The 23,343-nt window shown below is 44.9% G+C and overlaps 1 protein-coding gene across 7 annotated transcripts in view; it reads right to left on the bottom strand.

Moving 5' to 3' along the window:
* Positions 1-23,343, bottom strand: part of ABCC4 (ATP binding cassette subfamily C member 4) — a 234,314-nt gene that overhangs the window by 43,062 nt on the left and 167,909 nt on the right. For all 7 annotated transcript variants that reach the window (XM_040991240.1, XM_040991237.1, XM_040991242.1 and 4 more), the window contains 5 exons: positions 16,567-16,717; positions 11,915-12,034; positions 10,790-10,900; positions 9,749-9,849; positions 8,209-8,400 (listed from right to left, as the gene is read on the bottom strand). In XM_040991240.1, coding sequence (XP_040847174.1) covers positions 8,209-8,400; positions 9,749-9,849; positions 10,790-10,900; positions 11,915-12,034; positions 16,567-16,717 — 675 coding nt within the window. The remainder of the gene's footprint in view (positions 1-8,208; positions 8,401-9,748; positions 9,850-10,789; positions 10,901-11,914; positions 12,035-16,566; positions 16,718-23,343) is intronic.

Here is a 23,343-nt window from a genome sequence, read left to right as displayed (position 1 = left end):
GAGCATCTTGAACCTTGAGACTTTGTTGGGTAATCGAGAGATGGTGACATCTCAAGTCAGAAGTGTTAACACAAGCAAGGATTCATTTTCCCAGCATGCTGCCATTCAAGACAAATAATCCTTTGCTAAAGAAACCAAATCATTTCTGGATATTAAATACTCAGTGCTGTCTTCTCTCCAAAGCAGACACCTTAACATTAGAAAATACAGGTTTCAGTTTCTGTCTTTCATTGAAACATGCATAATGAAATCAACAACACAATAACATCTGCTATTACATGGGGTCTTTCATCTGAGCAGTTCAAAAGGTATTTTGTGAGCTAATTAATACATCCAATCGCCTCCTGGGAAAGGTTTATATTGAATATCCTTCCTCTTATGAAAGCCAAAACAGAGAAATGAAGTGCACTGACAATGAGATCAAAGTGTCACTATAACGCAGGTAAAATGCCGGTCAGGGATGCGACCATGCAGTAAAAACTGCTGGCAGAAACTGGCCTTTTAACCCAGGCGCTTGCCCATCTGTGAACTGCCGAGTGGGCATCTCCAATCCTGAGGGACATTGTTTTTATTTGCAAGTCAGGCATCAGCAGAGGGCACAAGGCACATTTGCAATCATTCGAAACCAACTCAGTAAACATCTACATCTCACAGCTGTAAACTGAGACAAAGTGAACTTCACTGCCTGCTGAGTACAGGCTGGGAATTGTACAAATTAATCCACTAGAATACTTAAACACTTTGAAAACTCAACCTGTACGATCAATAATGGCATTTCAAAAGAGAATTCATAGATTAAAAGTGAAAAAAAGTAGCTTGATCTAAGCTTTTACTCTTTGGAGCCATTTCTACCTTTTGTAAGTGGCTTATGTGTATAGTTGCACATCACTCTATATTTCCAAGATTTATTTTATTTGAAAGGCAAAGTTACAGAGTCAGAAGGAGAGACAGAGAGCTTCCATATGCTGTTTACTCCCCAAATAGCCACAATTTCTAGCACTGCAGGCCAAAGCTAGAGGCCTGGAAATCCATTTGGGTCTCCCATGTTGGTGGCAGGGACCCAAATATTTGGATCGTTGGCTGCTGCTTTCCCACTAGCAAGATGCTGGGTTGGAGGGGGAGCAGCTAGCACGCAAACAGGTGCTCTAATGGGATGGCCCTCTGGGTGCTCTCACTTGCAAATCAAGGCAGGTAAATGTCATGCTGTAAGATGTGTGGACAGCCAGTTGCCATGAGCTCTGTGAGCACCTGAACCACCTGTACAGACCCGGACATGCAGACAACCCTGGGAGGTAGCCCCGAGAAGCAGTGATCTGAGAACCATCTAGGATCTCAGCACCAGGAGCTCCATGCTCAAACAGAGATTAAAAAAAAGTTTCTTGCTCTGTTGGTTTTTCTCTACCATTTAGCCATCAGACCCCAGTTTGCAAGTCTTGCTCAAGTCACTACTGGATTTTTACCAAATCACCAACAGCAATACAATTATACTCATTACATCAAAGAGAAATGTTGAGATGGTCTCCTTCTAGCTGTTTTGCCATTGTCCCCATTTTTCAGACCAGGGAGGTCCCTGGTGACATCAACATGTAAAGACACTGCACTTGGGCCTCTCTTCACCCGACGAACTCAGCATGTCCTCTATTCCTCCCTGCCCTGCTCGAAGCCACTGCTGCACTGGACTTCTCCAGTGAACTTCAGAAACTCTTTGCCAGGTTCACGTCTCACCCAGCCCCCCTTCCTCTCGCCTTCTTCAGTTACAGCCTGAGCCAAGTCCCGAGTGTTCTTTGGCTGTTTCTTACCTCAATCCACTTATTTTGATTCCTGTAGCCACCATCTCAGTGTAAGGCTGCATAGATGTTTTTAAAGAACAAATGAATTTTGATCAACTTATTATCGGTGCCAATGAACCTGCAATGTGAGTTAATACTGGCTAGAACCCTAGAGCTCAAATAGATTCCCTCTTCATATGAGGATGCATTTTTTTTGGATGTGCCTGAGTGTGTTCACGCACACGCAAGTCTTCCTGAAGACAGAAACTCAACTAATGAAAGAAAATCAGATGAATTTATAAGATACTTTCGAAATGTTCTCATTTACTATTTCATAAAAAGAATATTTAATGTCCACTAATATAGTATATAGACAATGTATTTAACAACCTCTCAACTTGTAGATATTTAGGCTGTCTCCAATAGAGTGCTGTTATAAACAACATTATGGTAAATATTCTTGAAGCTCTAAGCCTTTGCAAACAGTCTTACTTATTGCTGGTGACAAATCCTCAGAAACAGGTACGAATACTTGCAAAGGAGCCAGGTGAGGTGCTCTCTCCAGAAACAAAATGCTGATTTCCACTCCCAGCCCTCTCTTGAGCACTTGCCTAGCCTCAGTGCTATGACTTCGTTTGCAATGACACTGATTTGATTCCAGAAAGCAGCGAACTGCCCTTCCCATCCTACTCAGAGGACACAGCAGCCACTGCTCTGCTGCCCACTCCCTCTTGTTCCCCTTACTCCTCCAATTCAACCTTCATAGGAAACCTCAGCCTGGTGCTGCCCACTGCGAAACCTCCGCTCAGGCTCTCCCGTTGCCCTTCCCTCCTGTGCTCCTGAATCTGCCTCTTGTCAGGTGGTTGTGAGAGCAAAACATGAAAATGCTGTTCCCTACACCTGGTATGTCACGCCAGCCTGTACACAGAAGGCCTCAATATCCAATAGTTCAGGGCCCAGTGCAAATAGCTCAGTGGCTAAATCCTCAGCTTGCATGTGCCAGGATTCCACATGGGTGCCAGTTCATGTCTGGCTGTACCACTTCCCTCCCAGCTCCCCGTTTGTGGCCTGAAAGAGCAGAGGAGGATGGTCCTTGGGAGGATGGTTCCTTGGTCCTTGGACCCCACACCCATGGGGGAGACTCAGAAGAAGCTCCTGGTTTCTGCCTTTAGATTGGCTCAGATCCAGCCATTGCAGCCACTCGGGGAGTGAACCAGTGGATACAAGATTGTTTCTTTTTTCTTCCTCTCCACTTCTCTCTGTAAATCTGCCTTTCCAAGAAAAAGAAATAAACCTTTAAAGAAAAATTCAATGGTTCAGCTTAGGACTTTATTCCACATAAAGAAAGATTTTAGGGCAACAATTCAGTAGACTCCGTATTTACAATTTTTTTAAAAAAGTTTTATTGGGCCCGGCGCGGTGGCGCAAGTGGTTAAGGTCCTCGCCTTGCACGCACGCCTGGGATCCCACATGGGCGCTGGTTCTAATCCCAGCAGCCCTGCTTCCCATCCAGCTCCCTGCCTGTGGCCTGGGAAGGCAGTCGAGGACAGCCCAAAGCTTTGGGACCCTGCACCCGCGTGGGAGACCTGGAAGAGGCTCCTGGCTTTGGATCGGCATAGTATCGGCTGTTGCGCTCACTTGGGGAGTGAATCATCGGACGGAAGATCTTCCTCTCTAACTCTCCTCTCTGTATATCCGCCTTTCCAATAAAAAAATAATAAAAATAAATCTAAAAAAAAAGTTTTATTTATTTATTTTCAGCTACTTGAAAGGTAAAACAAGAGCAAGCAAGAATCTTCCATCTGCTGGTTCACAGAATAGCCAAAGCTGGGCCAGCCAAATGCAGGTGCACATGGCAGGGGGCTCAAGCACTGGATTCCACCATCTGCTGCTCCACAAGGTTTATTAGCAGGAAGTTGGATCTGAAGCACTTGGTCTTGACACTCTGAAATTAGAGGTACGTGTCCCTAGCTTTGTCTTAGCCCATTACAGCCCTATGCCAACCCCGTACTTTGGTTTTGGTCTGGATCTTTCCCAGGGCTAGAGAAGATGATCCAATTGTCTCTCTTGCAGTTTCTGGCCCAGAGTCACGGTCAAAGCCCTCCACCAGCCCACTGTCAGAAGCGGGAAAGGACTGATGTTGAGTGCTCTCTGCTGCTGTGCAAGACTGTTCTGGGTGCCAGCTGACTTAATGACACTTTTAGTTTCCAATGAGGTAATTTCCTTAGCAGCAGCCAGGAAGCATGGGTCCTCCTAGTATCTAACTCCATTTCTTCAAATCCCAACACCATACCCACGCTCAGGTCTGTGCCTCTAGCTGAATGCCTTTTACATGCGTTTCCACCTGCTGAATTCCTAGCCACACGTTTGCAAGTTAATTTGCAGGTCTTTCTTCCACAAAAATGCTCCACTTTTCCCACCCCTTATAGTGCCTATCACCCTTTGCCTAAAACATCCATAAAAATCCCTGACCTCCAGTCACATGAAGCCATGTACATATTTGTGTCTTCACTGGATTCTATGAACTCAGGGCAGGATCTATGTCAGATTCACCTTTGCATTATTTGCTTTTTCTGTGATGTGTTCATTGCAAAAAAAAAAAAAAGGAATTTTGCAGACAGCTGAGTAAAATAGGATTGAGACCTGTGGAAAATCTATTTCCATATTGTTCAAGTTGTTACAAAAAAATTGGACAGAGAAAAACAGACATAGGCACATGAATCTGATAACCAGAAATCAGATAGTAAATGGCCAATCTCTCATCTTCATGAGACAGAATACAGTTTATGCATGCAAAGTGGTGAGGTTCATTTTACACCCTAGGACAATGACAGTTATCTTTGATCAAGCATTTGCTTTGTGTTGGTCCCTGTGTTATTTCTTTTCCACATCTTATTTTGTTCAGGTTACACAACAGTTTACAGAGGGTGGGTCCTACTGTTCTTTTTTTTTTTTTTTTTTTTTTTTTTTTTGCCAAAAGAGAAAATTCAAGGCTCAGTAAGACTGATGAACTTGTCTAAAATAATGGACCACACCCAGGTCTGTCTCTCTTTTCCCCACGTTTCTGAGGGTCTGCCTCTCATGTGTGTGGCTAGGCAGGTTTTCTTTGTCCAGTTAGAAGGGAGACAGCAGAGACAGGCAGCTCAGAGAGAAGAAATTAGTCCCATTCAGAACTTATGGCCAGGCACAGATGAACACGGTGGGGGAACAAGAGCTGACATCTCTGAGCAGAGATGAGTGGGTGGCTCATGACTGCTGACAGTCCACACCAAAGGCTGGGAGAAAAACTCACAGCTATGAGGGCAAAGGCACCAGCAAAACAGACAAGCCTGGGGGCCCGTGTGGGCCAGCAGGTAACACGAGGAACTCCGAGACTTCACTGTGCCTGGGCTGCTCCAGAGGCCTAGAACGCTGTGTGGACAGACAGCTGGATGGCAGGATGAAAACTGCCAGAAAGAAGCAAAGACACACACGACCTCAGCACAAAGAAACTGTAAGGTGAACTTGTGACTCGCAGAACATGGAAGCAGCAAGGCAGCAAGCGGCCCACAACTCCCAGGTGTTGCAGTTCCAAGAGGGAATGGGGAAACGCCTTAGGTTAGCGTCCAGTTGTCAAAGGAAGTTCCTTAGAAGTTATGAGTTTTCAGGTATCCAACGCTGCTTATGGGAGAGGCAGGTCTTCCCCGGGGTGGGAGATACGATTCTGGGATTCAGCATGTCTTGGTGAGGGGCTGGGTTCCTGAGTCAGAATTTCTAGCAAGTTCCTAGGAGATGCAGAAGTGGCTGATACCAGCACCACCGTCCAAGAAGCCAGGATTAGACAGAGAGTGGGCCATGAAATGGGGGCAACTTGAGAGGCATAAAAGGAGGGCTTTCTGAGAAAACATTATGCAAAAAAGGAGAAAACGCAAGAAACTAATATTTTTGCACATTATAGCAAGGTCTAGTACACATCTGTAAAAATGTATTATCTGAGTAATAGCTCTGAGCAAGGAAAAAATAACAAACCCAAATCAATTACCCCTAGAGCTGGAAGAAGCTTTAAAATGGCCCAGTACTCTCTAAAATGATCAAATCAACCACAAAATCATCTAAATGAAAAATGCAGCCAGTGTTGAAAATCTAACTGGGAAGCCTGGGGTGTCATTGACCTCATTTTATTCTTTATTTTTACTTGCATTTTTTTTTTTTTTGCTATGAATTAGACACCTGTTTAGTACTGATTACATTTTCCTGTTTAACTTCCAGCAGTCAGGGCAGAGGAAAAGATTGAAAACAAAAGTCTTTGGTGCTGTGCAGGGACATACCCTGTGTCCTAGCCTGCCACCGTGCCTCTCTCAGTTGAACCCACCCCAAAGGGGTGGCCTGCAACGGCAGGGCTGGGACAGGGGTTGGAGAGAAAGCTAAACACATCCACACGGCGGGACCACCTCGCGACTCTGGAGCTAACATGAATCCCGAAAGAACCGACACAAGAAATCCCAAGTCAAGTTCCCACAGATATTAGAATTCCATCTTCAAATCCAATTTATCCTCACCCACTTGAGAATCTCACATAATCTCATGATTTGGAAGGGGGTGGTTAAGATGGAGAAATACAACCCTGAGGATACTTCTCAGATGATTCAAATTTTCGAGCTTAGAGGGGAATTTAAGACTTGTGCAAATGAACAGATTTCCGTTTATAAAGGAAGAGCAACAACCGCATTTATATATGAGGGAGCATGTGTCCCGTGTGGTGCTGTGAAACTGTGTCAAAGTTCTGCTTTCAAGAGCTGCCACGTGGTTGTGCTTGCACAATTGTCGTCTCCATCTTCAGAAGGGCAAGCAGCCTGGGGGCATAACTAGCAGCCAGCCTGAGAGGTCCTCTGCATAGCAACTGGGCATCCAGCTGTGCAGCTACACCTTTCTGTCACCAGGGCACCACGTGCTAACCCTCCCTGCGCCTCACCTCCCAGTCAGTGCACCCTCAGCACCCACCAGGTGCCTGTCCGAGCAGACCACACTCCAGGGAACAGAGATGAATATGAAATGTCCTCAAACCCGAAGAAACTGCAGCCAACTGGGAGTTGCCAAATCATGCCACAGTGCTTTCTCTAAAATTGGGGTCAAATGCATAAAATACACTTTATACAATTTTTAAGCTGTGTGGAAAACATAAAATCTATGATCTCAGTGGCACCAAATCTATTAAACCTATTATGGTCAGAGGCTTTAGACACGTCCTCATTTCCGTGCCATCATCATCACCACCTTCTCTCTCCAGCATCCTAATTTTGTAGCACAAAGCCACGTCCATGGCAAAATTCCTTGTTCCTCCCTGCTCTCAGAACCCAGAAATCCCATTCCTGTCTTGACTGATTCTTACTACTGCAAACAAGCAGAAACACAGTATGGTCCTTCCCTGGGTGGACAATCTCACTAAGCACAACATCCTTCAGGCTCATTCTTACAGCAGCAGGTGCCAGGCCATATCCCACCGTACTCAAACATGGCACCTGGTGTATCCAGCCAGACCCTGCTTCCACCCGGGGCAGGAGCGACAGGACAATGCAGGAGAAGAGTCTTTCAGAGGCAGAGATAGTCAAGCTATCCATGAAAGAGAAGGCAGCAAGGAGGATCCTGAGATGGGGGGAGGGAGGCTGGCCAGGGCACAGCGGCACTGGGACTGGTTGCCCCCTCAGTGGGGAAGGGCATGAGGGCCCAGGGCTGACGCTGGAGCAGCAGGTGGGAAAAACTTCCTACTGCTGGGCTCCGTCTGCTTTAGTCCTAGTCAACAGCCCCAGATTAGTGTGAAACAGACACTGCTGGCACAGTGTCCACAATACTCCCTTCATCCTAATCTCTTTTTCTCTGAGCATGGGGCCTGATGGGGTTATAGTCGCTCCTGGCCACGACAAATTACACACACTGCTCCTGCTCGTATGAACCCGAGGCCTCACTCTGGTAGCTGGCCCAGGCCAGGAGCCAACAGAGGAACATGTGTGTTTCAGAAAGTCCACGGCGAGAAGGCAGGGAAGCCAAAGTCAAGCACGGGTTACAGAAAGATGAGGACGACTTTCAAAAGGGGCAGGAAGGAAAGGAAGCCAGGCTGCAGCAATGGGAGCCTGCCGCAGGGCCAGTGCTCCCATCCCAAGCGCTGACCTGAGTGATCAGACGACAGCTACGGAGTCCTGGGGCAGGCTGAGTCTGTGCCCTGGAGCCCTGCACAGGAGCCTGGCAGGGCCTGGCACCCGCCAGGTGGCACGCAGCTGCTCAAGGCATATAGAGTAGGGTGCTTTCCCCATTCCAGGGTGAGTTCCCAAGGAAGGATCATTTCTGATGTAATCTGCATCTGCAGAGCAACACACGGCCCCTTGACACATCCACAAGGAGGCCGAGCAAGCAGGCACAGGACTAGATCTTAGCGGGGACTTGAAAGGAACACATTCCAACGTACCTTTTCTCTGGCTTTAATGAGTGCCGTCAGGTGCTTCAGCACCAGGGGCCCATCCAGACTGTACGTGAAGTTCACGTTATCAAAGATGATCACCCCCTCCTGGGGCCAGGCTGGCGGTGGGCGTTTCTGGGACTCCCAAGGTGCCTCCTTCTCCAGGTCTGTGTATTCCACCACTCTTTCTACTGAAATCATCTGAAAGAGACAAGGCGTGCACGCAGGTGAGCCAGAGAGTGAGGCCCAGGGAGCATCACAAATTGGGCAGTGAAATGCTCCTCTTATATTTGCAGCTGATTAAGGACATCTCAGACCTTCATGTTCCCAAAGGTGAAGCAGGCAACCGATGAGGACTTTGATGACTCACAAGCTTGTTCATCAGTGTGGGACACCTTCCTTGGGACCTGTTTCCTTTAACACTGCAGTAACACTAAAGGCATCAGAGACATGGATGTGTGCTAAGGTTTTACTTATTTCTCACAAGTGAATTAAATGAGGAATTTCTTTTCTTTTTATGAAGATCTAGGTTTTTCGTTTTGTTATTTTGTAACGTGAAAGGTAGAGTTACAGCAGAGATGGGAGACAGAGGAGAGATCATCTATCTACTGGTGCACTCTCCAATTGGCTGGTCTGGGCTGGTCTGAAATCACGAGCCAGGAGCTTCATCCATATCTCTCACATGGGTGTAGGGGTCCAAGCACTTCGGGCATCATCTGCTGCTTTCCCAGGGCACTAACAGGGAGCTAGACAGGAAATGGAGTGGCCAGGACTCAAACTGGTACCCATATGGTAACAGGAACCCATACAGGATGCTGGCACCAAAGGTTGAAGTTTAACTTGCTCGAGCACGTGACTCATCTGCTGCTCCTTTTCCCGGGCCACTAGCAGAGAAGAAAATTAGAAGTGGAGCAGCCAGGGCACAAACAGTGCTCCTAAGGGATGTCAACACTGCACGTAGTGGCTTTGCCTTCTATGCCACAACAGATGCCCAAGGTGTAAACTTTTGAAAGAGGAAATGGTTCTGATACCTGTGCCTACCACATTCCAAGGGGGCTGTCCTACTTGGAAGGGAGAGCAGCAAGTCTGTGGCCTCCTGCCTCCTGTTCATTGGAATAACGAGAGAATAAATGCTGAAGTTGTTGGTGGGGGGAGGCTATTAATTAAACAAACAACCTCAAAACACTAAATTCTTCTTTTTCCAGAAATGAAGAATAACTCATTATGAAACAAAAATAAACAGGCCTCTAGGAAATTAGCTTACATCCTCTCTAGGATTTCAGAATCTCCCTCCTACAGAGACATTTATTGCATTTAAAGACAGCTTGTGATGAATATAAAACCTGCTGACATAGCAGCCATGAGACTGAGAAAAAGATGTATATATTGTATTTTACATTAACTTTAAACAGATGGAGGAAGGATCTTAAAAAACTCTGTGAGCTACGATGTAAAAATAACAGTTTTAATATTTTACATAAGAATGGCTTTTATGCCATTTAATGGTAAGGAGACATGAAGAGGCCGAGAATGTTAACATAAACATTACCATATTCTCCACTTCAGCGCTCTGCCGAACACACCACTGGAACATCCCCATGAGGGTGAGGGCGTAGGACAAGGCCAGGCCGACCTGTCCAGCATCCAAGGCTGCAGGAGGAAGAGGGAGAGATGAAAGCCAGTCTCATTTCTGACCGGAGCCTGCTGCCATATCTGCCACTTCACGGAGACAACACCTTCTAAACGCTTAAGCAAACTGCATGCAATGATAGCAAAATCTACACTTTGACTAGCTGTTAAACAAGGTCAAGCTACAACGAAAGAAACCTCATTACAAACACAAAAAGATGATTAAGCCAGTTCATTAGTCCTAACAGGATTGACCCACACTTGAAAAACAGTATAATTTATGCCAGCAATAATGTCTTTATTCAGAGACACTCATCATTAGGGTTTCAGAACCCATTATGCAATGCCACTTCCTACTTCCAAAGCAACCACACTTGGAAACCACTGAAAACAAGCCCTGAGTTCCAAGGGCCAATGCTTTTGAAGCTAAAATACTACTCTCATTGTTCCGTTATTTATACTGTAATTCAGAGTTGTACTGGTGGAAGGGTGAGGCACGGTGACCTCACACCACACAGGCCAACACCTGCTCATCTGTTACCACGTGGTGCTGATGCTAATGCTCACTCACATGGAAATCCTTCTGGACGCAGCACATTAGGCACCGATGACCTGCAGACGCAATCAGCCCATAGCTAAAACCTAAAGCTCTAAGCTGAACAAGATGCTTAGTGGTGAACTGTGTTGTCTTCTGTCACACATGGCCAGGAATGTCCAGAATGTTATTTGTTGAGACCCTGATCCATTCAAAGAGAGATAAAATGCATCTCTTAAGACCAAACGAGTCTCTTCTAAATGGGTCGCACTGCCGAATTGCATCCACTCCTGACATTCTAAATGCTTCGCTACACTTCATTAGGCCCAAACAGCATGTGATATTAGGCAAGGTGGCAGGAGTTTAATAACTGTAAACACTGCCTCACATTGTAATCACACCATAAACAGTTGCATCTGTACTCACTATTTGCCAGAATCAGGGATCCAAAGGCAACAATGATGATAAAGATGGCACAGATCGCATCCAGACGCACAGCAAACCATCGGGACGTCGTCAGAAACAAGAACCACGCCTCTGGATTTGGGAACCGTAATCAGCGTTGTGAGGAAGAACCAAACCCATTAAAAAAAAGCATCAGAAGTGAGAGAGGGCGTTGGCCAGCTGAGTTACAGAGTAGGACAGTCACGCTGCCCACTCAAGTTATCTCAAGATTCTGGAAAGCAAAGTGACAAGGGCAATGCATGGTCCACACACAGCACAGTACAGCAGCTTGGTGGGAAGACGCAATGAGATGTCAGTCAGGTTAAAGGAATTCGGAACAAATGGTCTGCCAGGTGCATTTCTTGCAATAATGGGGCTTGCTGTGAAGTTGACCTGCTTGCATGGCTGACTGTCCCCAGTTCCTCCAAAGCAGACGGAGTACCTCCCGATATGCTTCCAGCACCTTCCATACTTAAGGAAGTGCCCTGTTGCAGTGGATACAGTATATCTAAATAACCACCTAAATGGTGGTTTGCATCTGTTTTTAAAGGAACCATTTAACTTTTAAAATACAGAACAACCAGAACTTGTAAATTCAAAAGAAATCCTGAAAGTGAAAAAAAAAATCATTTCACTGACACAAAGAATAATACACTAAAACTGGGTGGCAAATCTAATCATGGAATCAAATTTCCTCTCACTTTGGCCACTCTGCTTGCTCTTGGCTGTCAAATTATGGTCCAAGATCAGGAACGCCCACCATTTGTCTCTGGATATAAAGTTTTATTGAAACACAACCACAGCCCATTGCTGATGCGACCCTGGTGCCTGCTTTCTTGCTAGAAGAGCAAAGATGAGTGGTGGCAACAGACACAGCACCGTGCACCAAGCCCAACACTTAACAGGGGAGTCTTTTGCAAACACAAGTTTGCTGACCTTTGGCTTAAAAGAGACAGAAAGAGCCGCAGGACTCGGCACAAGCCTGTGAGGAAGAGGTAGGAGCAGAGCAGATTCTGACAGGGATCAACAGGAAGGTAGGAAGAGAGGAAGATATGCTCGGACAGGAAGTGAAGACTGGGGAAGCAGCACTTGTGGAAGTGCACAGACCTGAATGTAAATCCTGGTATGCATCGAACAGCTCCTGAAACCTGTTCTCGGCTCTGTATGCACGGATGGTCCAGAGTCCCTGGAGTGAAGATGACAAGTGGGAGAAGACTGGACTTCGTGCTGTGAGGATAAGAATGGACATATCATTAGCTGTGGATGTATCTGCACCACCACCACCCACCTCTCCCACCATCTGAGACAACTGATTTCTTAACCATGAGAATATAGCCCTGCTGTCCTGCTACATGGAAGAGCACCCAGCAGGGGGCAGGTGCCTGGTAAGGAGCTCAGTGGGCACTTGTTTTACCTCCCATGCCTTGGGATATCTTCCTGGGCCCACTCGTGCCACTACAGCCCCTATAGCCTCCTCAGTCCATATGGGGTGCCTGTCTGACAAATGGCAGCATGTAGGAGCTGCATGGATTCAAGACAGGGTGTGCAGGGGTCACAGGATCAAGACACAGGACTTTTCTATAGGTCAGACTTCACAGTTCCACAGCTATGGATGGAGTTGTTTCTTTAGGCGGTATTGTATATTAGTTTATTTTATTTTACTCTAAGGCAGTGACAGAGAGACAGGGAGATCTTCCATGTGCCGATTTACTTCCCAAGTGCCTGCAACAGCTGAGGCTGGGCTAGGCCAAAGTCAGGGGCCTTAGGTCACTCATGTGGTTGTAGGGATCCAAGCACTTGAGCCATCATCTGATAACTCCCAGGTAGCTCAACAGAAGGCTGTATTGGAAACAGACTAACCAGGACTTGAATAGCTGCTGCAATGTGGGATGCAGACACCCCAAGTAGGGGTATGGCTCTGCATCACAGTACCCACACCAGGAAGACATCTGGGTGTGTCATCAGGGCCAGGAAAAGTGTGAAGTCATGGCAAGGAAGCTCAGTACTGGCCGTGGCTCACTTGGCCACCTGCTCACTGTGGAGCTCCGTCCTGTCTAGGACATCTGACTGGGGACTGTAGCCACCAGGAGCTCTCTCCTTGCACATTCCTTTCACAAATATTTCTGGAACACAAAGTTGCTGGCCAGGACATAACCTGATGTGGTGTAAAATCACATTCCACCTGAAGCAGAGACTTGGGTGATCTGAGTAGTTTTGATTGTCCGGTTGTGTCTAGCCACACAGTGGCAGCAACACTGAGGTGCTCTCAGATACACAGAGCACATGGTTTATAAAAATTTCTATTTGTCTGAAAGTCAGGGAGAGAGAGAGAGAGAGAGAGAGAGAGAGAGAGAGATCTCATCTGCTGGTTCATTCCTCAAATGACTACAACAGCTGAAGTCAGGAGCTTGAAATACTCCACCTTTCCATTGGGTTGCAGAGATCCAACTATTTAAACTATTTTCTGCTGCCTCCTAGGGTGCCTGTGATCGCTACACCAAATGCTTGCCCTTAGGCAAACCTTTAGCTGCTATTTAACGTTCTTTAATGTTGCACTTTTAACAGTAATGTGAACAGAAGAGGATGGGACTCCTGCTTGAATAAGGCAGGCAGGAAGCTCGGCACAGATCTCTTCTGCACCTCCCAGCAGATACTGCACTCTGCTCTTGTAATGTGGAAGAAGGGTGGCCACAGGGATAATGGAGAGAAATTTACGTCCCATTCCTTGTTGGGACGCCAGAAGTCTAGTTCCAGCCAGCTCAGAGGGCTCACCAGAACAAGTCAGCACCATGACGCAAACATTGGTGGCATCACACTCAACTGTGCCAGCCAAACAGGCTGCAGGAAAACTCAGGTGTTCTACAAGGACCATTGTAAAACTCTCCAAGTTTCTACATCAATAGTTTTTCAAGATTTCTGGCTTATGTCCTGGGCCCCATGAGAGCAAATCCTACACCTCTGGGAAAAAGCCTTAGCTCCTTTTCTCTCACTGACCAAAGGGATGTGAGGGGGTCCTAGTGGTTCCTTTTGGAATAAACAACCCTTCCTTGATATTATCTAAAACTTCACTTGCCACAACACCTCTGAGTGATTCCATATCATGTGTGGCCCTAAATCACAAGCTGTTGGAATTCTTACTGCCTACAGAGATCACCGGAGTTAACACTATGCACTGGGCGGGAGGGGGTCTCCCAGCCGGGCTACAGCTTATGTTCTGCTTCCCTTGAAACACCCAACAGACACCATCTCACACAGGATGGTTAGTTCTTTCGCTCACTGAACATTTGCTGTAGCTGTTATGAAACTGTCACATGCTCTCCTTCATGCAGCCACTCTGCCTCTTCAGAGTTTATTATTGGAGATGGTGTTGCGGCACTGCAAGTTAAGCCACTGCCTGTGGTGCCAGCCTCTGATATCAAAGTGCTGGTTCAAGTCCTGGTTGTTCTACTTCCGATCTAGATCCCTGTGTTAACATGCTCGTGGGAAACCTGGGTGAGGCTCCAGGCTCCTGGCTTTGGCTTGGCCCAGCCTCAACAGCTGCCGTCACTTAGAGACTGAGCCAGCAGAGGGAATGATCGATCCCTCTCTGTCATTCTGCCTTTCAAATAAACAGATCTGTAAGAAAACCATTCTCATGAAAAAGAAACACTTGTACGTCACAACAAAAACATGTTTGCCTCGACAAATTTGTATTTTCACCTTAAAGATGTTTAGGACTACAGGATTGAGTCTGCTCTTCTGGTTGGCGTGAATTCCAGAAAGCTGAGTTGGTACTCATTTTCTTTTCTTTTTTTTTTTTTTGTAAGATTTATTTATTTATTTTTATTACAAAGTCAGATATACGGAAGGAGAGACAGAGAGGAAGATCTTCCATCCGATGATTCACTCCCCAAGTGACTGCAACGGCCAGTGCTGCGACAATCCAAAGCCGGGAACTAGGAACCTCTTCCAGGTCTCCCACAGGGGTGCAGGGTCCCGGCTTTGGGTCGTCCTCGACTGCTTTCCCAGGCCACAGATAGGGAGCTGGATGGGAAGTGGAGCTGCCGGGATTAGAACCAGCGCCCACATAGGATCCCGGCACGTTCAAGGCGAGGACTTTAGCCACTAGGCCACGCCGCTGGGCCCGGTACTCATTTTCAACCAACTGTCCACAGTGGAAGCTTTCCATATGACGTGTGGCCCTTGTTGGCTATTAGGATATTTTTTAAAGTAAAGCTATTCTTTTCTACTCCGGACTTTGATAATGAAATATTGTTAGCCCATACATTCATAATGAGATGAGCTCCAGATTATTTCATCTTCTGTGATGATTTACAGAAAGGAGTAATTAATCACAAAATGTCTTCCACAGCATGGCCAAGCGAGGAAGTCGGACAGTGTAGGAGATGAAATGCCTTCTAAAGCGATCCCCATCTTAAGGGGATTATTCTCAACAGCCAGGGAAGGGACAGCTCAGTGCAGTGCTGCGCCAAGTACTGCTGATAATAAAGAGCAAAACTGAAAATAACAGTGCCAGTCTTTCCCAAAGATTTGACGACTGCAACGCATTAGCTATGTTTTAAGTATGCAAAAGAAATACAGTTTTCATACATATCTCTTCTGACATCTGAGTGAATTTCTGATACTACCTCTCCTTCCTCTAATCTTTTCCTTTCCTGTCACTCTCGGTAGATTTAGAGAAAGAAAAATCCCCCATTGCCTTCTTAAGTACCAACACATGATGAAATATTTTATTTGCAAGAACAAATGTTTGAGTGCCTACTATGCTTAAGGAAGTGTGCCATGAGCAAGACACAAATGACACCTGTTGTCCTGACACTCCCATTTCAGTCGTGTGGTATTCCACATGCATCCTTGCAAGGGTTGGAAAGTTGCCAAGTCCAGAGGTTGAGAGCTTGGCTCATAGGTTGGCAGTACTTGGAGGTGGCACAGAGCTTCTGCAAGGATGGACCAGGGTGGGCATGGGTATGCAGATCCATGAATGTCTGCATGGATGCTCCAGATTGGCTCTCTTGCCTATAACCAGCATCCCATCTGGGGCACTCCAGGAGGCAGCCGTGACGGCTCAAGTAGCTGCATCTCTGCCATCCAGAGAGGAGACCTGCGTTGAGTTTTTAGCCCCCAACTCTGGCCTGGCCCAGTCCCAGTGTCTGAGGGCAGATGGGAGAAACTGCCTCCTTCTTCACATGGAAGACAGTGGGATATTAGGTCAATCAGGGATGGATCCTTGAAAAGGACTGTGGTGTTTCTTGTGTGACCCAGTGAGTTCCTGCAAGAGCAAGGTGTAACTCAGGGGAAAGTACATCTTGAATCTGTCTTTGCTTTCTTTCTTACCAAGCCAGCTCCTCTTCCTCACACACTCTTACCACTGTGATCCTCCATGGGGTCTGTATCAGAGGCCAAATCACCAGGGCCCCCTAATCTTGGAGTCTGAACTTTCAAAACAGTGAACTAAATAGATCTTTGCTCTTGATAAAGGTGGCCTGCCTCAGGAATTTCATTGCAGCAACGCACAGCTAACAGTCCTTCCTTCCCTCTTCCTGCTAAGCATCCAAGCTGCACCTAGCAGTCCACCTAGCTCCACTTGCCTCAGGGTCACACTGACTCAGGTTGGACACAATGTTCAGCAACCCAGTGGGAACCAAGTGAGAAATTCTAGGAAGACAGAATCTACAGAGTGTCAGGGGTCTCCCTCATCACAGCATAAACAGGAGCCAGCCAGCTAGCTCTGCAGTCAGCCCAAGGGCCTCGGCACTCACTTGTGGACTCCAGGCGTTTGACGTCTCTTGATGTTTCTAAGAAATACCGCCGAAGAAAAACAAAAATGATGCTAAGCGGGACCAAGGGGATCAGAATCCAGGGGATCACAGCTGCTGCCACAGCGACCACGCCAACCACTTGCAGAAATGTCTGGAGCAGCAAAACACAGACAGGGCATTATTAGCAAAAGTTTCTTACAAAACCAGGCTTCAATGGGCTGTTCCGTTAGGAGCACACCGCTTACCTTCAGAGACTTGTTAGCAAGGGATTCTTCAGGAACCAAAAAACTAACAAAGGATTCAAGGTCCTAATGGTATGTGTGACATGCCTACTATGGGCTAAATGCTTTAAGAATGTCTTAGGCACAAACTGTTTGACAAATTTGGTAGCATTATGATAGTGAAACCCAATCTGTCCCAAGTTAGTAGAATTTATCAGAGAAACTGGCAGGCAGGTGTCATAGATAAGGAATCCAGCGATCTTCTTAGCTTTGTACTGAAGCAAGAAGTAGCTAATTGCAAATACAAAATGTAATTTAAATCTTTACCTTTGGAAGTAGGGATTTATCTACCTTGGTTTCCTAGCCAGAGTTAACACTGACTGAATGCCGATGGTATAGTAGTTGACCATATATTAAACACGCCACAGGTATCCCTGAACTGAGGACTCCCAATACCTCCACACCACATTATTATTAGTATATGCTACTATACATGGAGACTCCGGATCACAGGTAGAGGAAAAGCAAACCCAACAAAATCTCCACAGCATCAGTCACGAAGCTGGGAAGGTCATACCATCAGCCAATGCCTTCGCATCTAGACTTGCCCACAGCATGGACAGCCATCCGTGTCCAGGAGGCATTTTAAATACACAGTGCAACAACATGCGCAATTTGGGACAGACAAGAGACACATGGAAAAAATTTAGCATTTCTTAAAAATCTGGATAAGTTTCGATAACAAGGAATCTACAATGTTTAGAAAGGCTAAATATATTCTATCTCTCTGAATCTAAATGTTGCAATAAAAGCTGTGATGCAGCAACAACTTCAACAAATACGGTGGGAACTAAGGAGTGTTTAACAGTTCACACTTAACAGCTTCGGTAAGGACCACCACCATGCCTCTGCTCTCAAGGCCAGATGGGCTTGTATCTGTTTTCTCCCATGAGGTGACCAGTCCTAGGTTTCCAGCAAATTAGGAAGCAACAAAAGAGCTGACCATTCACGAGACCTTAAGATACTTCCTAACCCCACTCACCTATACACGCTGATTTAAACCTTCCTAAGTCTGTAGGTTGCAAGCCCAGAAAACAAAAATGAAGTGGCAAAGAAGACAAAAGGAGCCAGATTTAATTTTCATAATGATATAAGGTCTCATGACATGGACTGAGGGTTCGATATTGCACATGTGCAGTATCTAAATTTGAATTAATGGTAAAACAAAAACCAGCCAAACAAAAAACTTCTCCCAGGAACTCTCCAATAGAATCAATGCTGTATCCCACTACTACAGATTCGAACCTCTTCTTTTCCCAAACAGCAGAAGCTGTCTGCCTGCCTGGCACTGAACTACCAAACCGAGGAGTGCTCTGCAGGACCGCCTAGGTATCCCCCACGACTTACATCGAACTTAATTTCACGGGATGTTGTTCCTGACAGTCTTTGTGAAGCTCGGGCCAAAGAACATGTTTTCTATAAACACCAGTAAAAGACGTATTCTTCTGATTTTATGCAAATAAATGTGCCATCCATACTTTTGGCTCACTGCATTTGTTATTTGAACTCTCTTAGATTTGCATTAGGCACCAAGTTAAATATGTATTTAATTGCAAGGTCATTTAATCAGTAGACAGTACTTTTATTATTTATTTGCAGTACTAAAAAATAAGATCAGCATCATTAAGATTTCTAACACCTCCAAGGAGCTGGAAAGCTCTTAATTCTTCTGTCAGTCAGACTCAAAGAATTCTGTTCCAAGTTCTGATAAGTACAAATCATCCAGATTGCCTTAAACTATTACTGATTTTCCACAAGATATGAGTATGACTTCAGCGCAGGAAACAAAGCAGGATTCACTTCTTGACAGGAAACCATGGCAAGATTTTCTTCTGATTTAAAGAGAAAAGAAACGCATGCCTAGTTTTTGATCAGTAAGCTGTTTACGGATCTGAGTGCAGAGGAGATTGTTCTTCCTATTTATTCGGGAGACATTTGAGATAAAAAAATGACTGCCAATGAAACGAATATCACAAGAGATCGTGCTGCTGATTAACGCAGGATTTTTGCTGAGGCACTAAGACGTTGAGCAGACTATACAAACCTCTGTAAGTATTAAGAAATACAAATGAAACTCCTATTAAATCACACTTACTGCTCTTCTAATCACAGGACAGAAGCAAAAGTGTGTGTGGGGGGGAGATGTGGCAGGCTTTAAATGTAAATCCCCAAACTTGTACTTAAGAATGACACATTATAATAATACATTAATTGTTTTGCATTTACTACAACTTAGCAGGAACAGCATCAAGCCAGCAGGTGCAGGGTATGGGATATTACAGGAAATCGCAGGCCTTGGGTTGCTCAGGGGTCACCTATGGCTCCCACCTCCACTGTCTTATTTGCCTTGGGAAGTTTCTCCTTTATCACCTGTGTCTTTTGAGCTCACCTATACCCTAGCATTAAGCTTTCCCTCAGGATACAATCAGTCACATGGTCTGATTCTGTGCATGCACACGGGTTCTGAAACCAGTGCTATCATTCAGTTTACCCTTGACCCTGAGTAACAGTTTGCTGCACTGAAGAGCAAAGGGCGACCGGTGTTTGGGCTATAAACTACTTAGAATTAACACAACAGCAAGCAGTAGGCAAGGACCGCTTCCTCCCTCTGCCTTCAGCGAACCTCACTGACAGCTTCCTTTCCAATTTTAAGTGTGCATTCTAAAGAAACACAAGGCGAAAAGTCATGAAAATGCTATTATTAAAAGTTCCATTTGAGAAATAATGACATGTTGAAGCACAAATAAAAGGTTAGAAAGTCTCCCCAGGAAAACACTAGCCAAAAGAAAGGTAGAATAAATATCTCTGTAACTATAAACCATGAATGCTTAACTTAAACATGCTTAGAAAAAGGAAAACATTTCCTAAGAGTAAAGGCAGACAGTGCAGAAGACAAACCTGGTAGGATGCCTACATCCATACCGGAGTTCTGGGTTCAAGTCCTGCCTCAATTCACAGTTCTGGCTTCCTGTTACAAAAGTTTCCATATTTTGGCTGTCTAAGCTTTGGTTTTTTCAGGCACTTTGGAAATGAACCAGTGGATACAACATCGCTTTCTCATTACCTCTCTCTGCGCACCTCAAATAAAATTTAAGAACATAAGAGCAAAAAATTAAAGAATAAACATTCACAGGCCAGCTTTATTATGCATTGGGTAAAGTTACTGCCTGCAACAAGGTATCTTGTAGGAGCATCAGTTTCTGTTCTGGCTGCTCTAATTCTGATGCAGCTCCCTGCTGACATTCTGGAAAAAACAGTGCAAGATAACCAGGGCAGACAGATAATCCTAGGAGACAGGATGAAGCTTCTGGCTCCTGGCTTTGACCTGGTCCAGCCATGGCCGTTACGGTCAGTTAAGCAGTGAGTGAGCAGAATACAAACTCCTTCTCTCTCTGCCTCTTCCAATCTGTGACTCTACATTTTACATATGTGTTCATAAGCCAGAGTTACAGAGAGGCAGGGAGAGGGAGAAATGAGGAAGAAAACTTACAGAGAGAGAGAGGGCCAGAGAGAAAGAGGCGATGGTTCATCCACTGGTTCACTCTCCAAACGACCAGGACTGAGACAGGCTGAAGCCAGGAGCGTCATCTGAGTCCCTTATGTGGGTCCAGGGGTCCAGGCACGTGAGCCACCCTCTGCTGCTTTCCCAGGTACACGAGCAGAGAGCTGGAGAGCTGGGTTGGAAGTAGAGCAGCCAGAACACCAAAGGTGCCCATATGGAATGCTAACACTGCACGCTGCCACAGCACTGGAACACACCAGTCCTGAATAAACAAAAATAATCTTTTTAAAAAAGTTCACATTATTCAGAAGGTACAAACAAATTAAATTTATATGAACTTAAATAGTGATTCAAAAATATATAAAACGAAAAACTGACTACTTAGGAGAGGTAGATTACAACCACAACTGGGAAAATTTTATACAAAATGAAATAACAATCAATAGAGATGCAAAAGATATGAAAAATTAATAACCTTGACATAATGATGATGATGATCTTATAGCAACTATACTATATCCAGTAACTGCATAATACATTTCTTTTATGTACAGGCACAGTACCATAAAACTAACATCATCAATCAAGGAACAGAAATTATGCAGAATGTGTAAATGAACTGAACAATCAGTCTATATTTAGATAATTAGAAAATCATTAAATATTCAAACTTCAGCAAACATACTTCTAAGTAATACCTAACACAAAGAAATTATAATAAAACTGCAAAGCATTTTGAAATTTAAAAAGTGAAAAACTTTTTTTTTAATTTTTATTGAAAAGTCAGATACACAGAGAGGAGGAGAGACAGAGAGCAAGATCCTCCATCTGTTGATTCATCCCCCAAGTGGCTACAATGGCCAGAGCTACCCCAATCCAAAGCCAGAAGCCAGGAGCCTCTTCCAGGTCTCCCACAGGGTCCCAAGGCTTTGGGCCTTCCTCAACTGCCTTCCCAGGCCACAAGCAAGGCGTTGAATGGGAAGTGAGGTTGCCAAGATTAGAACTGGTGCCCACATGGGATCCCAGCATGTGCAAGACTAGGACTTTAACCACTAGACTACTGCGCCAGGCCCCAGAATGAAAATCTTAACATTAAAATTTAAGGATTGCAACTAAGGCCACATTTATAGGCAAATTTATAGCTTTTTAAATATATATATATATTTTATTTATTTTTATTTAAAATGAGTGTTACAAAGAGGAAAGATAGAGATCCTCATCCCCAAATGGCCACAACAGCTGGAACTGGGCAGGTCTAAAGTCAGAAGCCAGGAATATTTTCTGGGTCTCCCATGTAAGTACAAGTGCTTAAGCACATGGGCCATTCTGCTTCTTCCCCAGGCACAATAGCAAGGAGCTAGATCAGAAGTAGAGCATCTGGGACTCGAACCAGTGCCCATATGGTATGCCAGAGCTACAGGTGAAGGCATAACCTACAATGCCAGCCCCAAATTTATAGCTTTTTGAACACACTTAAAATCAAGGTTAGGGTTCTGCTTGCATTTCAGCTCTCTGTTCACGTGCAGAGAGGTGGCAGGTGCAGTTGAGGTCCTGGGGTTCCTGGCACTCATGGGGAAGAAGCTGATGGAGTCCAGGCTCTCTGTTCTAGCCTTGTCTTGGCTGTAGTGGGCATCTTGGGACTGGACAAGCTCATCCCATCTAGCTATCTGAAAAAATTCAGTAGAGAAATAATAAAATAGAAAATCTACAATCTCCAGGAAAAATGAAGGCAAAACATACTTTCATAGAAAAAAACTTATAAACTTCTCAACTTACTGAGAAACAAATGATCAAGTGTCAGAAATAAAATTTAATTAACATAATAGCCATTAAAGAGACAAAAATGAAGTTATTATGAACAATTTAATGCCCCCAAAACTGTTCAGTGAAGATGAAATAAATTTACTGAAACCCACAATTTATAAAACCAGACAAAAGAAGAAGCAGCAACATGCCATGTCAACGTGATGCACACTAGCCTTTGTAAGAATTAACAGAATAACTGAGCTGATGGAATAGGATAAAGTTCAACCAGCAACTCCTCACTCCACAGACCAATATTAATGCAAGATGCAGTCACAAAATGACCAAACAATAGCAACGTATCCTTACACCCCTTTGGGCATGCAAAATCAACAATGGACTTCTTTAAACGTAAGACCCATGTCCCAAAAGATGCCATTAAAAACATTACAATGCAAGCCACAGACTAGAAGAGAGTAACACAAAGGACTAGTATTAAAAACATAAATATACTCCTGCAAATCAACAATGAAAAGATCCTAAGACACAGTTTAAAACTTTGGCAAGAGATCTGAACCAATATCTCACAAAGCAAGATATCTGAGTGATGAGTAAGCATGTATGAAAAGAGCTCAATATCATTAATCATCAAGGAAATTCAAATTCAAACCACAATGGAACCAGACACACCCACTGAAAAGGTTAAGATCAAAACACTGATAATAGTAAACCTTGACAAGGATATGAAGCAACTAGAGTTCCCAAATTTTGCTGGTGGGTGTGCAACATGTTAAACTATTTGGAAAAATTTTGTGGTAGTTGCTTAAGTAAAGGTGTACCTATGTTATGAACTAATAATTCCACCCCTGGAGACTTGTAAAATTCGTTTATTTCTTCATTTGAGAGAGACAGAAGCGAGATTTCCTATCTACTGGTTTGTTCCCCAAATGCCAAGAAAAGCAGAAGCTGGGCCATGTTGAAGACAAGAGCCAGGAACCTAATCAAAGTCTCCCCCTTCATGGCTAAGACCCAAGCACTTGAGCCATCATCACCACCTCCCTGGATGCATGTCAGCTGGAAGCTGGAAATGGAAACAGTGTCAGGAGTTGAACCCAGGCGCACTGACAAGGGATGCAGGTGTCTCAAGCAGGCTGTTAACTGCTGGGCCAAATGGCAGCTCTCTGCTAAGCATTGTGTCCAAGAGAATGAAAACATTTGTACAGGGAGATTTACTGCTAGAAATTGGCAACA

Source organism: Ochotona curzoniae, unplaced genomic scaffold (assembly GCF_017591425.1).
Source record: "Ochotona curzoniae isolate NIBS_2020 unplaced genomic scaffold, NIBS_Ocur_1.0 contig_64, whole genome shotgun sequence".
Taxonomy (NCBI): domain Eukaryota; kingdom Metazoa; phylum Chordata; class Mammalia; order Lagomorpha; family Ochotonidae; genus Ochotona; species Ochotona curzoniae.
Note: the sequence above shows the minus strand (reverse complement) of the source record. Positions and strands in the feature narration are given on the sequence as shown.